We start from the raw sequence: 20,448 nt of genomic DNA, 5'->3' as shown, positions 1-20,448 counted from the left end.
GAATTGCCAGAATGAATACACCCCTTATCACACGCAAACAGTTCCCTTTCATTGCAGCCACGTACAAACAGCTTGATCCCTTTGATTGTTGGATAATTCCTTCTCACATCTACACGGTCTCCTACTCTCATCTTTTCACTTTGCTTGTGGACTTCAGTCTGTGACCAGGCGAAAAAACCTTTCGAAACCAAACCTTCATTTCATAACCGCTACACACAGCCGACATTGTTGTCACCATATTAGCCAACGTCAAGTCAACATAGCTACCAGAATTAAATCATTAATAAACCCACTACAATCATGCAGTGTACAGTTAGCAAGCAGTTTAGCAGTTACACCGGCAGGCCCCGGTGGAAATAAATGAACTAAACCAAAAGCTTACCTTGACTTGGAAGAGTTGCAATGTAGGTAGCCATAGCCAGCTAGGTAACATAGCACCCCTCTGTTTGAGCTGAATGTTTGAGAAGGATAAACTAGCTAGCTGCATTCCCTAGCTAAGTAAGTTAAAAGATCTACAAAATAGCTAGCTCTCTTTCTCGCTTCTCCGTCATTTTGAACAAATGAATTTGTTCAAAACTGTTCAACTCTGAGTCAACTACTCACCACTTTTTATGCACTGAAGTGTTAGCTAGCTCTAGCTTATGCTTTCAGTACTTGATTCCTCCTCTGATCCTTTGATTTGGTGCACAACATGTCAGTTCATGCTGCAAGAGCTCTGATAGGTTGGAGGACGTCCTCCAGAAGTTGTCATAAATACTGTGTAAGGCTATGGAAGGGGGTGAGAACCACGAGCTTCCTAGGTTTTGTATTGAAGCAGTGGCGACAGTCATTCAGGGCAGGTGGGGCCCTATTTGAGCCCCACCTGTTTAGCAAAAAATATATATTTTTTTTGTGTCAGTGTCACACATCACTTAGCAAACAATGTAAAATTAATTAATAATCATTGACTTCATAAATAAATGTTGCTTTCTTGAGTAAGGCAGCTCCAAAATGCAGATGTTTCAGCCTAGCTCATTGCTTTCTGTGGTGGTGGCACAGCCAACGGAAAATAAGGAGCGTAGGGGTTGGTAATGTTCTGTAGTTGCGCCGTGATTGGCTCAGTGTTGTGTCACTCATGGGGACACTGTCACCACAAAATCTACGGGTAGAGCTCGAAAATTCAAGCCCCTTTGGTGCTGCCATAGTTGCATTAGAACTGCCCATCCAAGTAGTCTCTAGGTCATTGGCCACTGATAAAATGATGTCAAATCACATTATATCTACTGTAGCTTTGATTGGACTTATGTCAACATCATACTTCAAAATCTTAGCTAGCAATCCTTAACTTTTCAATCCTTGTCATATCAAAAGAAATTATGTAGATAAATGACAGATAAAAAGTACCGGTGCTCATCGACCAATGGACATAAACATTACCCAACAAGTTGGAAATCGCAAATTCAACAATGAGTGGTTTGAAAGGAATCAGTGGCTAACTACAAGCATTGCAAAGCAATCACTAGCCTGCTATTCAGTGGAGTGGGTGTGTGGTCCAGGTCTGGGTTTAAGGGTCTCTTTTCCAAGCTTAAAAAGGATAAACATTCAACATTGGCCATGCTGTCAATCCAGTATGACTTCTGCCGGGTTGAAAACAACTGGAAACTCAGAACTGGGAAATGTCAGACTTCAGTGAGTGCAAGACAACTGGGAACTCGAGAGAAAAAAAAGAGAGAGCTCTCTGGGAAAATACGTTTTGAACGGTCATCCAACTCAAATTCCAAGTCGGGAACTCAGGCCTCTTTCTAGAGCACCGACCTGAAGATCACTGACGTCTTGATTTTACCTTCCCCCGCCCGCCCATGTTCTGAATTCTGTCGCTGTACATTTCAAAAGTGCTGAACAAATAGTTATATTGACTACGTCCGCCCTAGCTACCGCATTGTCTTAATTGAAATTACAGATTGCCTCTTATCCGCTTGTGCCAACCCTTATGCCATAATTTGTACATCTCAATTGTCAGTAGAAAACATTTGTTTAAGCAAATCAGCCATGTCTTTTTTAAAAGGCAGTAAATGAGGCTGAATGAACTGTTTCACTGCCAGACAAGGCACCACTGATAGCCAGACTCTGTCCCTTTGAGAGATTTAGGCGTGTAGTGACATTAGGCAACCTCAGTCACAGGGGCAGACTGGGACCAAAAATCAGGCCTGGAATTTAACACACAGGCCCGCTCTTTTCCTTGAGGCCCCCAGACTGACCCATTATTTTCCTTGAGGCCCCCATTATTAGCCAGATAATGATAATTTGCGCTAAAAAAAGCTATTTAGACAGGCCCACTGGGCTAGAAATGGACCAGCCCATCTGGCATTTGTCCGAAATGCCATATGGCCAGTCTGCCCCTGCTCAGTCAACATGCATGGTGGGTTTGACGCCAGGAAGTGGCCCCTTTGAACACTTTTTCATGGACTTAACCCCAGCAGAGTGTTTGTGCATCACACCCATGTCAGCTGTAAAGCCTTACCTCCCTTCCTGCTGTACACACTCACGTACAACTGCTCAAACATTAACATACGCAGACAGATGTAATAAACATTCACCCTTCTCAGCAAAGGCCATCTTTAATCCAGGCACGTTGGGTCACGAAAATGTACTTTTTATGGCTGTGCAGGGAAGACTATCACTCTCTATGAGAGGCCTCTGGTGCCAAAAGCCTGTTTTAGCATGGGTAGTGCCATTGATGGCTTCCACCATTTTAATGCAGTCAACTGGGTGGGACTTCCAACTTCATTGGCTGATCCCTCCTCATGACCCAGTTGGAGTCATGTCCAACCGGGTCATCAGGAGGGATCAGCCAATCATGAAGAAAACCTAATACTTCAAAATGGAGATTGCCTCAATGGCGCTGCCTGTGCGCTCAGACACCATAGAAACTATACTGAACAAAATATAAACGTAACATGTAAAGTGTCGGTCCCATGTTTCATGAGCTGAAATAAAAGATCCCGGGAATTTTCCATTCGCACAAAAAGCTTATTTCTCAATTATTTTACACAAATTTGTTTACATCCCTGTTAGTGAGCATTTCTCCTATGTCAAGATAACCTATCCACCTGACAGGTGTGGCATATCAAGAAGCTGATTAAACAGCATGATCATTACACAGGAGCACCTTGTGCTGGGGAAAAAAAGAGGCCACTCTAAATTGTGCAGCTTTGTCACACAACACAATGCCACAGGTGTCTAGTTGAGGGAGCATGCAATTGGCATGCAGACTGCAGGAATGTCCACCAAAGAACTGAATGTTAATTTCTCTACCATAAGCCACCTCTGTCATTTTAGAGAATTTGACAGTACGTCCAACCGGGCTCACAACTGCAGAGCACATGTAACCACGTTTATATTTTTTGTTCAGTGTATATAGGGACGCTTTCTCTATGGAGTTATGCTGCAGCCCATGGGCTCCTCTGTCGGTCTGTCTACACCAGGCATCATGGCCCTGATCAGGCTTCCGTCAGCATCTGTCACGGGCATTTCTTAGAAGAATCTCCTACATCATGTTCTACAACCCAATAATACATAAAGTAGACCATACAATAAGTCACTGGACTAGGTTTATTACTGTGTCACATACCACATTTCAAACACTTTGTCCACAATCAGTGCCATTAGACTAGTGAAATGAGCATTAAACTGATAAGAATTGGTCATATTGTAAAAAAAACTAACATATCTGATGTTGAGTCTATGACATAAATGGAGATGCAAGACTATATTTAGGTATAATTACTATCACAGATCATTCCCAAGTCTCTCAATCTCATTCAGACAGAATGACATATCTTGGTGGGAGAGTTGCGGTGAGATTACTATCATGCGGAAGAAGTTGACTCGTCCACCCTGAGGCTGGTAGCCCAACATCATAGTACCCTGCTTCATCATACGCTCCTTAATCACTGGAGCCACCTGTTGATGAAGATCACCGAAGCATTGTATCAGCGAGACAAACTGGATTAAATGTAGAATATATCATAGCAATTGAGGTAAAAAATAAATAACTGGAATCATAGTAAGCACTTCACACACACACACCAACCTTTGACAATCTGTCATTGTAGTCTGGACTGTTCTCCTTTCCCCTCAGACTGGGTGGTATGAACCAGAAACACACGTTCACAAACAACGGCTGTTCAACAGAACAAAAGCAGAAGACATAGGTGAGATAAAAGGGAGAAGAAATATTTTCTATGTATTTGCTAAAACAATGACTCACCTTCCCTATAAGTTCAAAGCCCTCTCTTCTCTTCATCTCCTCCACCAGATATCTATGGTTGGACAGTCAACACAAAGATCAGTGTTCCACAACATTTGAAACGTCTTTCATTGACATACAGTACCAGTCAAAAGTTTGGACACCTACTCATGCAAGGGTTTTTTCTTTATTTGTACTATTTTCTACATTGTGGAATAATAGTGAAGACATCAAAACTATGAAATAACATATGGAATCATGTAGTAACCAGAAAAGTGTTAAATCAAAATATATTATATTTTAGATTCTTCAAAGTAGCCACCCTTTGCCTTGATGACAGCTTTGCACCCTCTTGGAATTCTCTCAACCAGCTTCATGTGGTAGTCACCTGGAATGCATTTTAATTAACAGGTGTGCCTTCTTAAAAGTAAATTTGTGGAATTTCTTTCCTTCTTAATGCGTTTGAGCCAATCAGTTGTGTTGTGACAAGGTAGGGCTGATATACAGAAGATAGCCCTATTTGGTAAAAGACCAAGTTCATATTATGGCAAGAACAGCTCAAATAAGGAAAGACAAAAACAACAGTCCATTGTTATTAAGACATGAAGGTCAGTCAATCCGGAAAATTTGTGCAGTCACAAAAACCATCAAGCTTTATGATGAAACTGGCTTTCACGAGGAGCGCCACAGGAAAGGAAGACCCCGAGTTACTTCTGCTGCAGAGGATAAGTTCATTAAAGTTACCAGCCTCAGAAATTGCAGCCCAAATAAATGCTACAGAGTTCAAGTAACCGACATCAACATTAACTGTTCAGAGGAGACTGGGTGAATCAGGCCTTCATGGTCGAATTGCTGCAAAGAAACCACTACTAAAGGACACCAATAATAAGAAGAGACTTGCTTGGGTCAAGAAACACAAGCAATGGACATTAGACCAGTGGAAATATGTCCTTTGGTCTGATGAGTCCAAATGTGAGATTTTTGGTTCCAACTAAGAATACCTAAGAATGAATTAAATTATTTTGAAAACGCAATTAAGGGAATTAACTGGAATGATATCTTGTCCAAAACAGATGTGGAAGCTGATCGTCAGGTTTTTCTATCCACAATCCAGACTACAATAAATGGTTTCCTAAAGAAAATCAAATCCAAACCTGGCCAAAAGAGCACTCTTCCTTGGCTAAATCTGGAAATTTATGAAAGAATGAGATTATGCTTTAAAAACAGCCCTAAAATCAAAATTAGAGCATGACAGACGTACGTTTACCATGTTGAGAAATAAGGTGATGAAAGAAATCAGACAGGCCAAGGCAAACTTTTTTATTAACATAATTGGTGAAGCAAAGGGAAATTCTAAATTGATCTGGGAGAATCTAAAAAAGTTAACAGGGAAAGACCATAGTAACACTGCAAAAAGACTAGAAATCATGGTGAATAACAATCAAACACAGGATGCAGTCAAAATAGCAATTCCTACTTCAATTCCTACTTTATTGACTCTGCCAGGGTACTGACACAGAACCCCTCCACTGGTTTCTTGGGCTCAGTGCTAGTAAATTACGCTCAACCTGTCTTCATCATAAGGGAGGTTTCTGGGTCAAAGGTCAACAAGGTGATTTGCTCACTAAAGAACTCTAAAGCCAAAGATGTGTTTGGGCTGGACTCTACCTTTCTTAACTACAAAGAGTCAGTCATTGGCCACGTTACTAAGGTCACCAACACATCTATTGGTCTGGGGGTGTTTCCAAGGGTATGAAGTCGGCTATAATAACGGCCATCTTTAAATCGGGTGACCCTGCTGACGTGAGTAACTACAGGCCCATTAGTATACTACCTGTGGTGTCGAAGGTTGTTGAAAAGTGTGTAGCAGAACAACTGATTGTCCACCTCAACAACAGCCCCTTCACATTACACTCCATGCAGTCTGGCTTCAGAGCAAAACACTCCACAGAAACGGCCAACTGCTTTCTTCTGGAAAATGTGAAGTCTAAGATGGACAAAGGGGCGTTGTTGGGGCTGTGTTTCTGGACCTAAGGAAGGCTTCTGATACTGTTAACCATGAGATTCTCATCAAAGTTGTCGAAGTTCAATTTTTCCCCCGATGCCTTGAGATGGATGAAATCATACCTTGAAGGCAGAACTCAGTGTGTCAGAGAGAGCAATGAGCTGTCGCCCACTCTTAGCTATGATGTGGGCGTGCCCCAAGGGTCAATACCTGGGCCCCTCCTGTTCAGCCTGTACATTAATGATCTGCCTTCTGTCTGTACTGGGTCTGAAGTTCAAATGTATGCAGATGATACAGTGATATATGTGCATGCAAAGAGCAAACAACAAGCTGCACAAGAACTCACTACTATAATGGTCCAGGTTACAAAGTGGCTCAGTAACTCGTGTTTGCATCTCAATGTGAAAAGAAACTGTCTGCATGTTCTTCACAAAGGAGGGCAACAGATGCTACTGAGCCAGATGTCTATGTGTCAGGGGAGAAGCTCCAGGTGGTATCTCATTTTAAGTACCTTGGCATCATACTTGATTCCAACCTCTCTTTTAAAAAGCAGGTGAAAAAGGTAATTCAAATAACCAAATTCAACCTAGCTAATCTCCGATTTATACGAAATTGTTTGACTACAGAGGTAGCAAAACTGTACTTCAAATCTATTATACTCCCCCACTTAACATACTGCTTGACAACATTAAAACCCATTCAGTCTGTCTACAAACAGGCTCTCAAAGTGCTTGATAGGAAGCCCAATAGCCATCATCACTGTTAAATCCTCAGAAAGCATGAGCTCCTGAGTTGGGAAAATCTTGTGCAATACACCGACGCATGTCTTGTATTCAAGTTCCTAAATGGCCTAGCTCCCCCTCCACTCAGTATTTTTGTTAAACAGAAAACCCAAACATATGGCAGCAGATCCACAAGGTCTGCCATGAGAAGTGACTCTATAGTTCCCTTAAGAAAAAGCACCTTGAGTAAATCCGCTTTCTCTGTGAGAGCTTCCCATGTCTGGAATACACTGCCATCAGACACACATAACTGCACCACCTATCACACTTTCACAAAATACATGAAGACATGGCTAAAGGTCAATCAGATATGTGAACATAATCCCTAGCTGTGTATTGCCGCTTTCCATGTTGTCTGTAGCTTGTGAGGTGTGGAAACACTGTTGCTTTTATGGATTTTGTCTTGTTGCTTTTTGTGCTATGTTGCTCTGTCTGTATGCTATGTCTTGCTTGTCCTATGTTGCTCTGCGTGTGCTCACTGCTCATTGATTGTCTGTATTGTATATGTTTTTAACCTCTCTAGGGTAGGTGGGACGAAATCTTCCCACCTACGCAACAGCCAGTGTAATCCCGTGGCGCAATTTTCAAATACCTTAGAAATGCTATTACTTCAATTTCTCAAACATATGACTATTTTACACCATTTTAAAAGACAAGACTCTCGTTAATCTAACCACACTGTCCGATTTCAAAAAGGCTTTACAACGAAAGCAAAACATTAGATTATGTCAGCAGAGTACCCAGCCAGAAATAATCAGACACCCATTTTTCAAGCTAGCATGAAAAATGGTGTACAAAGCTGTCATCAAGGCAAAGTGTGGCTACTTTGAAAAATCTCAAATATAAAATGCATATGTTTAGCACTTTTTTGGTTACTACATGACTCCATGTGTGTTATTTCATAGTTTTGATGTCTTCACTATTATTCTACAATGTAGAAAATAGTAAAAATAAAGAAAAACCCTTGAATGAGTAGGTGTCCAAACTTTTGACTGTACTGTAGATTCGATACATTTTTAAAAAAATGACAGCTCTAAGGTGTTTTAAGAAAAAGAGCTTGACTAATCAGACTTACAGCCGTAGGTTTGTGAATGTCTATGTTTGTACCTTGTATGGGCGACAGCCCTGTCAACACGCTCTTCCAAGCCTTTTGACCCTACAGCTTTCCACATCAACCACAGCTTCAGGCAGTCAACCTTACGGCCACACTGTATCGACTTGTCCCCCGTGTCCAGACTTGTGTCATAGAACTTGTCCTGCTGGAAGAGGTACTTTGCATCTGCACTGTGGCAATGTTTCAATAGGTGCTGCGGAAAAGGGGAAGAGATCAAGAATAGCTGAGATTTAACAAAAAAATTACAACAGACCAGTCATAACTGAAAAGACAAACAGGTATCAAACTGTCACGACAGGAAAGAAGGAGAACTATAGAAAGCATGGTCTTTAAACCGGTGGTGCCCAGGCCCCTGCCCAACCCCACCAACCACAAGGACCCCTGGTACTAGAACGTTCCAGGAATTCCTTTGATTGGCAGAGAGCAGGTTTACTGGCATGCCAGACCCCGCGAAACCTGGGTACTGGTAAAGTACCACAACAACGCAAAGGAACAATGTAACTCAGACACCCATAGTCGTCTGTCTATGCGGGTCGCTACAATATCCTCACAATTTTCTCAATGTAATTTCCCTTTTTTTGAACAACAAATGATTGGGCTTTTTAGCTAACATTCCACTCAGTGTCACTTGGCACATAACATGGAGTGGAATGTTCGCTAAAAACACTAGCAACCAGGCTACCAAATTATAAATGGAATCTTCAAATTTATGACATGAAAGGATGTGATTAGCCATTTTCTTTAATATAGACCGCCTCCCCCGATTACAGTTGACTACTGGAGGGAATGCTCACAAAAGTATTTCTCTGAAAGCAACGTCAACACAAGAACTGTTCGTTGGGAGCTTCATCAAATGGGTTTCTATGGCTGAGTAGCTGCACACAAGCCTAAGATCACCATGCACAATGCCAGGCGTTGGCTGGAGTGGTGTAAAGCTCACCACCATTGGACTCTGTAGCAGTGGAAACATTCTCTGGAGTGATGAATCACTCTTAACCATTTTGGACACCAGAAGAACGCTACTGACCCAAAAGCAGTGCCAACTGTAAAGTTTGGTGGAGGAGGAATAATGGTCTGGGGCTGTTTTTAATGGTTCGGGCTAGGCCCCTTAGTTCCATTGAAGGGAAATAATGGAAATAATACAATGACATTCTAGACGATTCTGTGCTTCCAACTTTATGGCAACAGTTTGGTGTTTCCTGTTTCAGCATGACAATGACCCCGTGCACAAAGTGAGGTCCATTCAGAAATGGTTTGTTGAAATCATGTGGAAGAACTTGACTGGCCTGCACAGAGCCCTGACCTCAACCCCATCCAACAACTTTGGGATGAATTGGAACGCCAACTGTGAGCCATGCCTAATCACCCAACATCAGTGCTCGACCTCACTAATGCTCTTGTGGCTGAATGGAAACAAGTCTCTGCAGCAATGTTCCAACATCTATTGGAAAGCCTTCCCAGAAGACAGGAGGTTGTTATAGCAGCAACATGGGTGGACCAACTCCATATTAATGCCCATGATTTTGAGATGTTTGATGAGCAGGTATCCACATACTTTTGGTAATGTAGTGCACCTTTGTAATGAGTGATTTTCAAGATGGCAACACCAATGACATACAACTTAGGGACATTTATCTTGGTAAAAATATATATTTTAATTGCCTTTAATATCAGTGGTGTAAAGTACTTAAGTAAAAATACTTGAAAGTACTAAAGTTGTTTTTTGGGGAATCTGTACATTACAATTTATATTTTTGACAACTTTTACTTAACTTTTTTTTTTTACCCCTTTTCGTGATATCCAATTGGTAGTTACAATCTTGTCCCATCGCTGCAACTCCCGTACGGACTTGGAAGTGATAAAGGTCGAGAGCCATGCGTCCGCCGAAACACGACCCTGCCAAGCCGCACTGCTTCTTCACACTGCCCACTTAACCCGGAAGCCAGCCGCACCAATGTGCTGGAGGAAACACCGTACAGCTGGCAACCAAAGTCAGCGTGCATGCGCCCGGCCTGCCACTAGCAGTTGCTGGAGCGCAATGGGACAAGGACATCCCGACCAGCCAAACCCTCTCCTAACCCGGATGACGCTGGGCCAATTGTGCACCGCCTCATGCTTAGCAGGACAGGAAAATTGTCTAATTCACACACTTATCAAGAGAACATCCCTGGTCATCCCGACTGCCTCTGATCTTGTGGACTCACTAAACACATGCTTCATTTGTAAAAGTGATGGCGCATGCCCCTGGCTATCTGTAAATGTAAAAAAAATAATAATAAAAAAAAATAATAATAATAAGATTATGCCATCTTGTTTACTTTATATAATAAACCACATTTTATTTACTTTTGATATTTAAGTATCTTTAAAACTAGTTTTTAAAATTTAGTTTTAGTATTTTACTGGGTGACTTTCACTTTTACTGAAGTCATTTCTATTAAGGTATCTTTACTTTTACTCAAGTATGACAATTGAGTACTTTTTCATCACTGTGTATGTATGTATGTATGTATGTATGTATGTATGTATGTATACACATACAAATTGTTGTAGTCACCCTACTTTCACATTTCTCACTGTCAATTGTGAATTATAATTATAATCGTGAATTATAAAGTTTTACTGGTGAAACAACCTGCCAACCATTTGATCTCAGTTTCATGGGAATATGTAGTTTTTCAATTATGTACAGTGAGTGGATTTTTAGAGTTGATGGCATTAACAAACTGTAGCATACCGGTGTTTTGTTTCAATCAAAATCACATTTCACCTAGTGGCGCACACGTGAGATTTTTTTTTACATTAACGTTATACTATGCTATTATATTTGGTTCTGTTATGTACAATAGGCCTACTATCATTATGTGATCTTGCAGACATTGATTCAGCTTTGCTCTGAATTTATTAAAACGAACACCATTCAGAGTAGCTTGTTCCGTACAAGTAGAGCAGAGACTGTGCGCGAGTAGAGAATCCCGCACATGCGCAGACGTGTTGAGACCATTAGACCCTGGGAATATGGATCAAGAAAAATCTGATCCGCAGCCAATACGTTTTACTCCAAACTGCATGTCGACATAAAAATTGTATCCAGGAGTTAATCTGACTATGGGTAAGTAGAACAAAACAGATTAATTGCCCAAATATCCCTTTAAACAAGTATAAAGGACTTGCATTACATTTTATCATTGACAAACAGTTCAATATAAAAAAAAACCATGTATGATGTGTAAATATTTGTCATTTTAAAGTGATTTTTATGGTTGCAAAGGCAAGGGACACAAATGTCATCGCAACTCAAGAACAACCCTTTGGTGTAGATCTCCTGAAGGGGTGTCTTACTGTGGTGTCCTTGAGCAGAATGGCTGAACATTGCAAGCCCGTCAGCATCATCTTGTGTGGATTCCAAGTCACTGAATCGGCTCTGATCACAAACACATCATTACACTCAAGTCAAAGTCATATGTTGAGCCATTCAGAAGGCTTGCCCAGTCATGCGAGACATCAAGACACCTAATCTATACTTTGGTACACTAGCACACAGGTTGAATTAATTTAAAAGCTTTTTTTTTTGCAGCACATTTAGATGTTTTGTGTACAACTTCATTCCAGTAACTCTATTCTGAGCATGCAATCCTACCTCTCAACTCCTCTCATGAGATGTTTGTGTTCCTTTGAGAAGAGAACACTCCCTCCCCAGGCTGCCTGTGCCAAACCACAAGAGAACACCAGTCAGTACAGATGTAGGATCTTAATTTGATTACCCTGTTGCAGAAGAACTTTCGTGCAACGCAGGAAACTTTAATTTGTAGTGTATTTGAGGTTTAAAAAGGCTTCTGAAATTAATTATTTCAGACTTGCATCAAACCCTTCAAAAATGTCCATTAATTCTAATCCAAATAATTCACATTTCCTGTTGCTGCAGGATTATTTTCCTGCTATAGCAAACTGGCTCAAATTAAGATCCTACATCTGTATTCTTCAGGTCAAAATACATGGGAAAGATGGTCAACTGTTGAAAAGGATGTAAATTAGACAGTGGCTATCTTTTACACTCTTTTGGGAGTGGGGTATGAAGTTTTGATCAACATAATAGATGCCGTCGACCATCATCTTGACAGAAGACTACTTTTGTTGTCTGAAAACATTGGACAAAGTTTGATTCTGGAGTGAAAGATCACCTTAAAAAAAAACTCACATCAACATGCATCCACAACCCCTGTCTGTCACAGATGTCAGCGATGGGCTCCAGTGGGTCAAAAGCGCCTTGTACAGTCGTTCCTGACGTGGCATGGACAAAGAATGGCACTGCCCCCTGGTAGGTGAAGAGGGGTAATGAAAGATGCCCTTGCATCTCTACTTAGTGCCTTGTACTGTGATATGTGCTTTGCCGATTGACTACTTGGAATTGCAGATAAAATATTTTAAATGCTAACAGAGTACTAGGAATTCATCAGATCCTTGTGCAAGATATCACTGATTGTCTATCAGCAATTCCTAGTAGTCTATTGGCAATTCCTACTGTTATCGGTATAAATACTGAATATCACAGCACATAAAATAGAATTTACACAGTAAATTAAAAAAGGTAAACAGTAAACTTGCTTGAGATTTCGCCAGCTCAATTGTCTCACCAAGGTCTTCTGGAATCATGCAACCCCTGTAGGACAACAGAGAGCACGTGTTAAAATCTGTAAAATCATGTATGTCTAAGAATGATGAGATGACTGACAAGAGTCACAAAGGAAGGTTCTGATCACTTTACCTATCATCCACTTTGACCTTAAACACGTTCTCTGTCCCAATACCTTGAAATGCAGCTGCTTTCATCACAGAGTAGTGGCTCTGGAGGAAAGTGTGGGTATAATGAATGAATGGGAAGTTGAATAGTGTATTACTTCTACCATACAGTCCGTTTTCCCCACCTGTTGAGATGTAAAGACAGCCAGTCGAGGGAGGGACCACATTCCCTTCAGTTTTACTTCTGGGAAGGCCCGGTAGCGTGCTACGTTCATGGCATACATGTTAGACATGGTACCGCCTGGGCAGAAGATGCCATCTCCCTCTGCCCACCCAACTAGAGAACGTAGCTTGGAGAGTACCTCGCCTTCCATCAGGACAAACACTGGAGCCACCTCATAGGTATACCTGTTAAAGAACAGTCCATCACAAGCATCTTCATACCAAAACATACTTTATGGTATGTATATGTGCATATAAATATATATTGCTTTCTCCTACTGGCTAGTGTTAAGAGCCTCCGTAAGGAATCGTCCTGTCAAGGCATGGTAGTCCACCCCTGCAAAGAGCTGATTGAAGAACCGCGGATGATCTGGAAAGAGATATGCTCTTTACTGTAGTGCATGCATTCAGGACCGTCCCAAGCAATCACATTTACCAAAAATCGAATGTAACCAAAACCACACATCTCGCTCTGTCTAGTTTGGGGGGGGGGGGGGGGGGGGGGGGGGGCTTACTGGTCTTGACACTGTATTTGGCCACATCCCGTATTCTCTGCAGCAGCTGGTGTTGCGGCTCCCCATTCTCTCGCAGCTCCAGATCTAGCAGAGCAGCTAACTCCTCTGGCTCGCGCCACTCACACACCTGTGACCAGGGGTATAACAAGCACAGGAAACCCATCAAAATACAGCACTGAGTAGTGTTTGATTGTGATGCACACAGTCAGGTGTGAAGAAAATGTCAGTTAACTTAGGCAATTCCACGGTAAGAGTGACAAAGATTCCGATTTTTCACTTTAAAATGTAAAAAAATAAATAAAATGATTGCAAAGATAAACAACTATGCACATGGACTACTTATAACAATTTCCACTTTAAATGGAAAAAAAACACATTTACTTTAAGAACAGTGCAGATGCAAAGTTTGGTAACAGAATGACGGTTTGTGCTGTACAAACAGAACAAATCGTCATTCTTTTACCAAACTTTGCATCTGCACTCTTCAAGTAAATGTGTTTTTGTAAAATTCTGTGGAAAATGTTAAAAGAAGTCCTTGTGCATAGAGTAGTATGGTCTGGTTAATTTTGCAATCATTGGTTTTTGTTTGCCATACGTCTTAAAGTGAAAACTGAGTCTGTGTCACTTACCGTGGAATTGCGTTTATTTTTTTATTCATTTAACTAGGCAAGTAAGTTAAGAACAAATTCTTAATTACAATGACAGCCTAGGAACAGTGGCTGGTTCAGGGGCAGAACGACAGATTTTTATCTTGTCAGCTCGGGGATTCGATCTAGCAACCTTTTGGTTACTGGCCCAAAGCTCTAACCACTAGGCTACCTACCGGTACAGGCCCAGTGGATCCTAAACAATTTTGCTACATGACCCACCAGGACAGGTATGTCACTCAGGACTTACCAAAACTCTTGTGCAGCAAAAAAACATAACAATACAGTGCCTTCAAAAAGTATTCACACCCCTCAACTTTTTCCACATTTTGTTGCCTAGCCTTCCCTGTAGCTCAGTTGGTAGAGCATGGTGTTTACAACACCAGGGTTGTGGGTTCGATTCCCACGGGGGGCCAGCACAGAAAAAAAAAAAAGTATGAAATTGTATGAAATGTATGCATTCACTACTGTAAGTCGCTCTGGATAAGACCGTCTGCTAAATGACTAAAATGTAAATGTAATGTAAAATGTTGCGTAAACTGAAATGTCTTGACTCAATAAATATTCAAACCCTTTGTCATGGCAAGCCTAAATAAGTTCAGGAGTAAAAAAAATAAAAATAAATTTAAAAAACGGAAAAAAAAAAAAAAAAAAAAAAAGAAAAAAAAAAACACCATAACTAATCGCATAATAAGTTGCATGGACTCATTTTGTGTTCAATAATAATGGTTAACATGATGATTTTTGAAAGACTAGCCTGTCGCTGTACCCCACACATACATACAATTATCTGTAAGGTCCCTCAGTCGAGTAGTGAACTTCAAGCACAGATTCAACCACAAAGACTAGGGAGGTTTTTCAATGCCTCACAAAGGGCACTGACTGGTAGCGGTGTAAAAATGAAGAAAAGCAGACACTGAACATCCCTTTGAGCATGGTAAAGTTATTAAATAGGCGTTGGATGGTTTATCAATACACCCAGTCACTACAAAGACACAGGTGTCCTTCCCAACTCAATTGCCGGAGAGGAAGGAAAATGCTCAGGGATTTCACTATAAGGCCAATGGTCATTTTAAAATAGTTACAGAGTTTAATGGTTGTGATATGAGAAACCCAAGGATGGATCAATAACTTTGTAGTTACTCCACAATACTAACCTAAATGACAGACTGAAAAGAAAGAAGCCTATACAGAATAAAAAAATATTCCAAAACATGCATCCTGTTTGCAACAAGGCACTTAAGTAACACAAGGACTAAGGAGTTCAGGATAAAAAGAAACTGAACACAGGTATAAGCACTGGCAAAATCCTAGAGAAAACCCTGGTTCAGTCTGCTCTCCAATATACACTGGGATACTAATTCACCTTTCAGCAGGATAATAACCTAAAACACAAGGACAACTCTATACTGGAGTTGCTTACCAAGACATGGCATGGTTAGTTTTGGCAATAATCAACAATCAACTTGACAGACCTTGAAGAATTATTTTAAGTATAAAGTAAAAATATTGTACAATCCAGGTGTGCAAAGCTCTTAGAGACTTACCCCAAAAAAACTCACAGCTGTAATCGCCACCAAAGGTGTTTCTACAAAAGATTGACTTAGGGGTGTGAACACTTATGCAAATTAAATATTTCTGTACTTAATTTTCAATAAATTTGCAACAACTTGTTTTCACTTTGTCATTATGGGGTATTGTGGGTAGATGGGTGGTAAATTAAATATTGAATCCCATTATGAATTCAGGCTGTAACAACAAAATGTGGAATAAGTCAAAGGGTATAAACACTTTCTGAAGGCACTCTATATGGCACAATGCAAAGAACAGGCATGTTAGGCTAGAGATTAGACAGTTAACAGGGATGTGAGACCTTCTCTTTGACATCTGTGCCTTTACATAGCACCTCCTCAATGATGACTTTAAAAGCCTCGGTCAGGAAGAGCTGGCCTTCACTGTTGTCCAGAAGAGGTTCATTCATATTCTGCTGACCATACAGGGGAGAAGGTCCTGTAGTTGTCCCATAGTCCAACCAGGAAAAAGGAGAGAGGGTTGAATAGTTGTAGTAGTTTCATGATACTGCACTGTTGAGTCAGTAGTTAAAGTCAATAATTTGAATTACCAACAAGTTCTTTGCATGGTTAAGGTCTTTATACAATAGCAATTCATGGTATTGTAGATATCTAGTCACAGGTTGAGAACCCTGGACAGTGCATCCTCCTCCCGTCAGATAACACACAAACATTCCAAATCACCTTGCTCTGAAACAACACTCTGATTACTCCACCAGTCAAGAAAGGAAGACCATCCCAGGTTCCAGAATCTAGGTAGGTGACTCATGACTTAAAACCACAGTCTGCAAATAAGACCAAACAGAAACAATTGAGCAAATGCATCCCTTGACATTCCACATTTCTAAAAGGGGTAATTTACACTACATACATTTACGGAAGTAAAAAAAAGATATAACCTGCATATTAGAGGTCGACCGATTAATCAGAATGGCCGATTAATTGGGTCCGATTTCAAGTTTTCATAACAATCGGTAATCGGCCGTTTTGGACACGCCGATTTTGGCCGATTACATTGCACTCCACAGAGAAGACTGCGTGGCAGGCTGACTACCTGTTATGCGAGTGCAGCAAGGAGCCAAGATAAGTTTAATGCTAGCTAGCACCTTATCTTAAAAAAAACAATCAATCTTAACATAATCACTATATCACATCCTGACCAGCAGAGGGTGTAGTTGTGTAGTATTTTGGTCAGGACGTGGCAGAAGATGTCTGTGTATGTTTGTTCTGGGTGTTGTGTTTCTATGTTGGTCTGTGTAGCTCCCGATCAGGGACAGCTGGTTATCATTGTTCCTGATTGGGAGTCATATATTTAGGAGTCATATATTTAGGAGTATGTTTGTCACTTGGGTTTGTGGGTGGTTGTGTTAACACTGCTATGATTTTGTAAGTAGCCTGTCTGGAGTCGGTCGTGTTTATTGTTTTCTGTGTATACTTTGCTCTAAAATATTAAAAAGATGAGTATCCACATTCCGCCTGCAGTTTGGTCAATTCAACACGGCAACATTTGACACACTAGTTAACTACACATGGTTGATGATATTACTAGTTTATCTAGCTTGTCCTGCGTTGCATATAATTGAATCCCCCTGAACAAGGCAGTTAACCCCTGTTCCTAGGCCGTCATTAAAATAAGAATGTGTTCTTAATCTGACTTGCCTAGTTAAATAAAGGTGTCAAAAACTTTTTTCAATAATAGTTTTTTTTAATGAAAAAATAAATAACATTTATTTTTTTTAATTGTTTTATTTAATTATTATTTATTTTTTTATTTATTATTATTATTATTATTATTTTTTTTTAAATCGGCGGCCAAAAATACCGATTACCGATTGTTATGAAAACTTGAAATTGGCCCTAATTAATCGTCCATTCCGATTAATCGGTCGACCTCTATTCCTGACACACAAAAAGCTTCTCTCTCAAATGTTGGGCACAAATTTATTTACATCCCTGTTAGTGGGCATTTCTCCTTTGCCAAGATAATCCATCCACCTGACAGGTGTGGCATATCAAGAAGCTGATTAAACACCATGATCATTACACAGGTGCACCTTCTGCTGGGGACAATAAAAGGCCACTCTAAAATGTGCAGTTTTGTTGCACAACACAATGCCACAGATGTCTCAAGTTGAGGGAGAGTGCAATTGGCAAGCTGACTGCAGGAATGTCCAAAAATAGTTTTGAAAGGTCATCAAACATGGAATTCCTTGTCGGAAACTGAGGCAACTTTCTAGAGATCTGACTTCATAATTTGACCTTGTTTTAAATCAGAACTCCCAGTTGTCTTGAAAGCACCATATATCCAGAAATACTGTAAATAATGACGAGATGGTCTTGTCTCCCTCCGCCCTATCAAATGGGAGTTGTTGTCCAGCAGACCAATTTCACGGGAGTGGACCCTGTCGCTTCGCCTCCTCCCCTCTGGTATATCTCTTTCGCCTGTGTGACTCGGACTGTGAAATCTGACACCACTTAAAGCTGGGATGTTTCGCCTACCATTTCAGTCGCTCTTCCAACTGTCCAACTCCTGGCTAAACGAGATGGTCACATTCCCCTGCTCAGACATTGCTCGCATCAACCAATGGTTGCGTGCTACGTCATTATCAGTGTCATCGACTGACAAATTGCTATAACATATGATGTGATTAGCTGATATGTTGAATACCTTATCCAGGCGTTGTAAGATCTGGCATGCAACAACAACGCCTGGTCAGAGGAACACACCCTAGGTCACAGCCACTAACAATGCACATGCCTGCAATCCTTAGATCCTAGCAAAGCAGGATGGGTTCATCGCTCTAGCACATTGAGAGATCAATTTATAGCAAACTTTATCAAAGTAATCAAAAACAAAATGTATCGATTTTTTTTACAAAAAACATTTTAGGTTATTCATAGACGGACAATATTAATATGAGCTGAAAGGTCAGTTCCTAATATGGTCAGGAAGCCAAGCTAACGCCCTGTCTGATGTTCAGAAGAGTGGGGCATAAGTTTTGATCAAGAGAGACCTTTAGAAAATATGCAAATGTTCTCCAAGACTAAACATACAAATATGTATTTTACAGTTTTAAGCAAGGTAAAATCTTAGTGAGTCATTTTATAATTTGATTGTACTATATTTTGAAAACATACAAGTCACTTCAAGCCTTATACGTTTTGTTGAATATGAAATACATAATTCAGATGTAATATTTTTCATATTTGTACGGTGTACTTGGGCTTGTGTCCTCAAATGGGCCTAACGTTTCACCTCAGCAATTTATAAAAATGAAAAAAATACCAGAAAGGTATTGGAGTATGGTGCATTAATAGTTATTGTTTATCACCCTCATGATAAATAATCACCTTTGGGATTACATAGATTAGCCTACATTTTATTTACGCTAAAACTGTAACGTAAAAGCAATTTAGTTATGGTTCTGCTGGTAGCTAACGTTAACATTAAGCTAACTAGCTAATCATATGCGGCACGTGAGTTTCAAGTTAGAAAAAATAATAACGAAATAAAAATCACCTTTATGATAAAGTATTGCATGCATCATCGAATTTGCAGACTAATGTGAAATGACCTACTATTGATAATGTGATGAGTAGGTTGGATAGTCATAAATTAGGCTAATAATATACTCACGTTCACAAAAGACAATTCTGCTTTTCTTCTTTCTTTGCACACACCCAGATCCCAGCTAGAGGGACATTTTTAAGGATGGTCATTTTTAAACAGGATCCGAGAAAAACGTGCCCTTTTATAAACAAATTTCATGCAATTCTACAACGATTTACTTTTCATGACTAAATAGTCTTTAATATTATAACAATTACACAATAAGAAACTCTGCTGACACTGACAAACTGAAATCAATAAAAACGACCTTGTATTAAATGCAACCATCTAATCGATGCCTATGAAAAGGGGAGACATATTGTAGGCTATGACGTCCATCTAGATGAATTTACTGTCTTAAAAAAAAACTTTCCAGGACCCTGGACTCCAATTATAAAGATAGAATATACGCACTCACCGAGAATATGGCTGATGCTCTCCACTGTAGTCCCAAAACTTTTGTTTTTCTGGATCAAAATGGGGTTTAGGTGGTGGGCGTGGCCAAGGGCGTGGTCACCGGTGCTGTTGCCGACCGAACATTTTCGAGGCCGCCTGTTTGCCGAAGTGTAGCTGTTTTAAAACAAATTTCATGCAATTCTACACATTTTTCCATGTGGTGGAGATTAAATGTTGCAGTTTTACAACAAATCTCGTACAATTTTACACGTTTGGCCATGGCTTATGCTATCTGAGTGACTCAAGCATTATAACAAAATCAATGGGGCCCCATGACAAAACTTCTTCTGAATGCAGTTTAAAAAAATGTTGATTCTCCTTCACTGTCTAGCTTTTAATTAGGTGCTTGTTAATTCTCAAAGATCTTATTGAAAAATGTATTAGTCTATTATCTTTTCTACATACTTTACATCTGGTTTTAGTCATTCAAGTTTACTCTGAAAACGTTTTTACACACAAGTTTTGTTTTTATTGTTCTCATTTTTTTTATTTCACCTTTATTTAACCAGGTAGGCTAGTTGAGAACAAGTTCTCATTTACAACTTTTACCTGGCCAA

The 20,448-nt window shown here is 40.2% G+C and overlaps 1 protein-coding gene across 3 annotated transcripts; it reads right to left on the bottom strand.

The window, feature by feature from the left end:
• Window positions 1-3,570: 3,570 nt before the first annotated feature.
• On the bottom strand, window positions 3,571-19,936 carry LOC115153059 (cysteine sulfinic acid decarboxylase). Of its 3 annotated transcripts, XM_029698101.1 has the most exons (16): window positions 19,854-19,932; window positions 19,463-19,517; window positions 16,510-16,610; window positions 16,128-16,264; window positions 13,608-13,734; window positions 13,372-13,462; window positions 13,056-13,278; window positions 12,896-12,975; window positions 12,736-12,790; window positions 12,329-12,445; window positions 11,771-11,835; window positions 11,473-11,554; window positions 8,123-8,322; window positions 4,250-4,301; window positions 4,073-4,162; window positions 3,571-3,942 (listed from the first exon to the last, which is right to left on the bottom strand). In XM_029698101.1, the coding sequence occupies exons 3-16, from the start codon at window positions 16,592-16,594 to the stop codon at window positions 3,769-3,771; spliced, it is 1,578 nt and encodes a 525-aa protein (XP_029553961.1). In that variant the 5' UTR covers window positions 16,595-16,610; window positions 19,463-19,517; window positions 19,854-19,932; the 3' UTR covers window positions 3,571-3,768. The 3 variants fall into 3 exon arrangements, with proteins under 3 accessions (XP_029553961.1, XP_029553963.1, XP_029553962.1); XM_029698103.1 differs by lacking the exon at window positions 19,463-19,517 and having other exon boundaries at window positions 19,854-19,936; XM_029698102.1 differs by lacking the exon at window positions 19,854-19,932 and having other exon boundaries at window positions 19,463-19,801.
• Between the last annotated feature and the right edge of the window lie 512 nt (window positions 19,937-20,448).

This window comes from Salmo trutta, chromosome 18, assembly GCF_901001165.1.
Source record: "Salmo trutta chromosome 18, fSalTru1.1, whole genome shotgun sequence".
Classification (NCBI taxonomy): Eukaryota; Metazoa; Chordata; class Actinopteri; order Salmoniformes; family Salmonidae; genus Salmo; species Salmo trutta.
The sequence above is the reverse complement of the archived record's forward strand: the minus strand, read 5'-3'. Positions and strand labels throughout refer to the sequence as shown.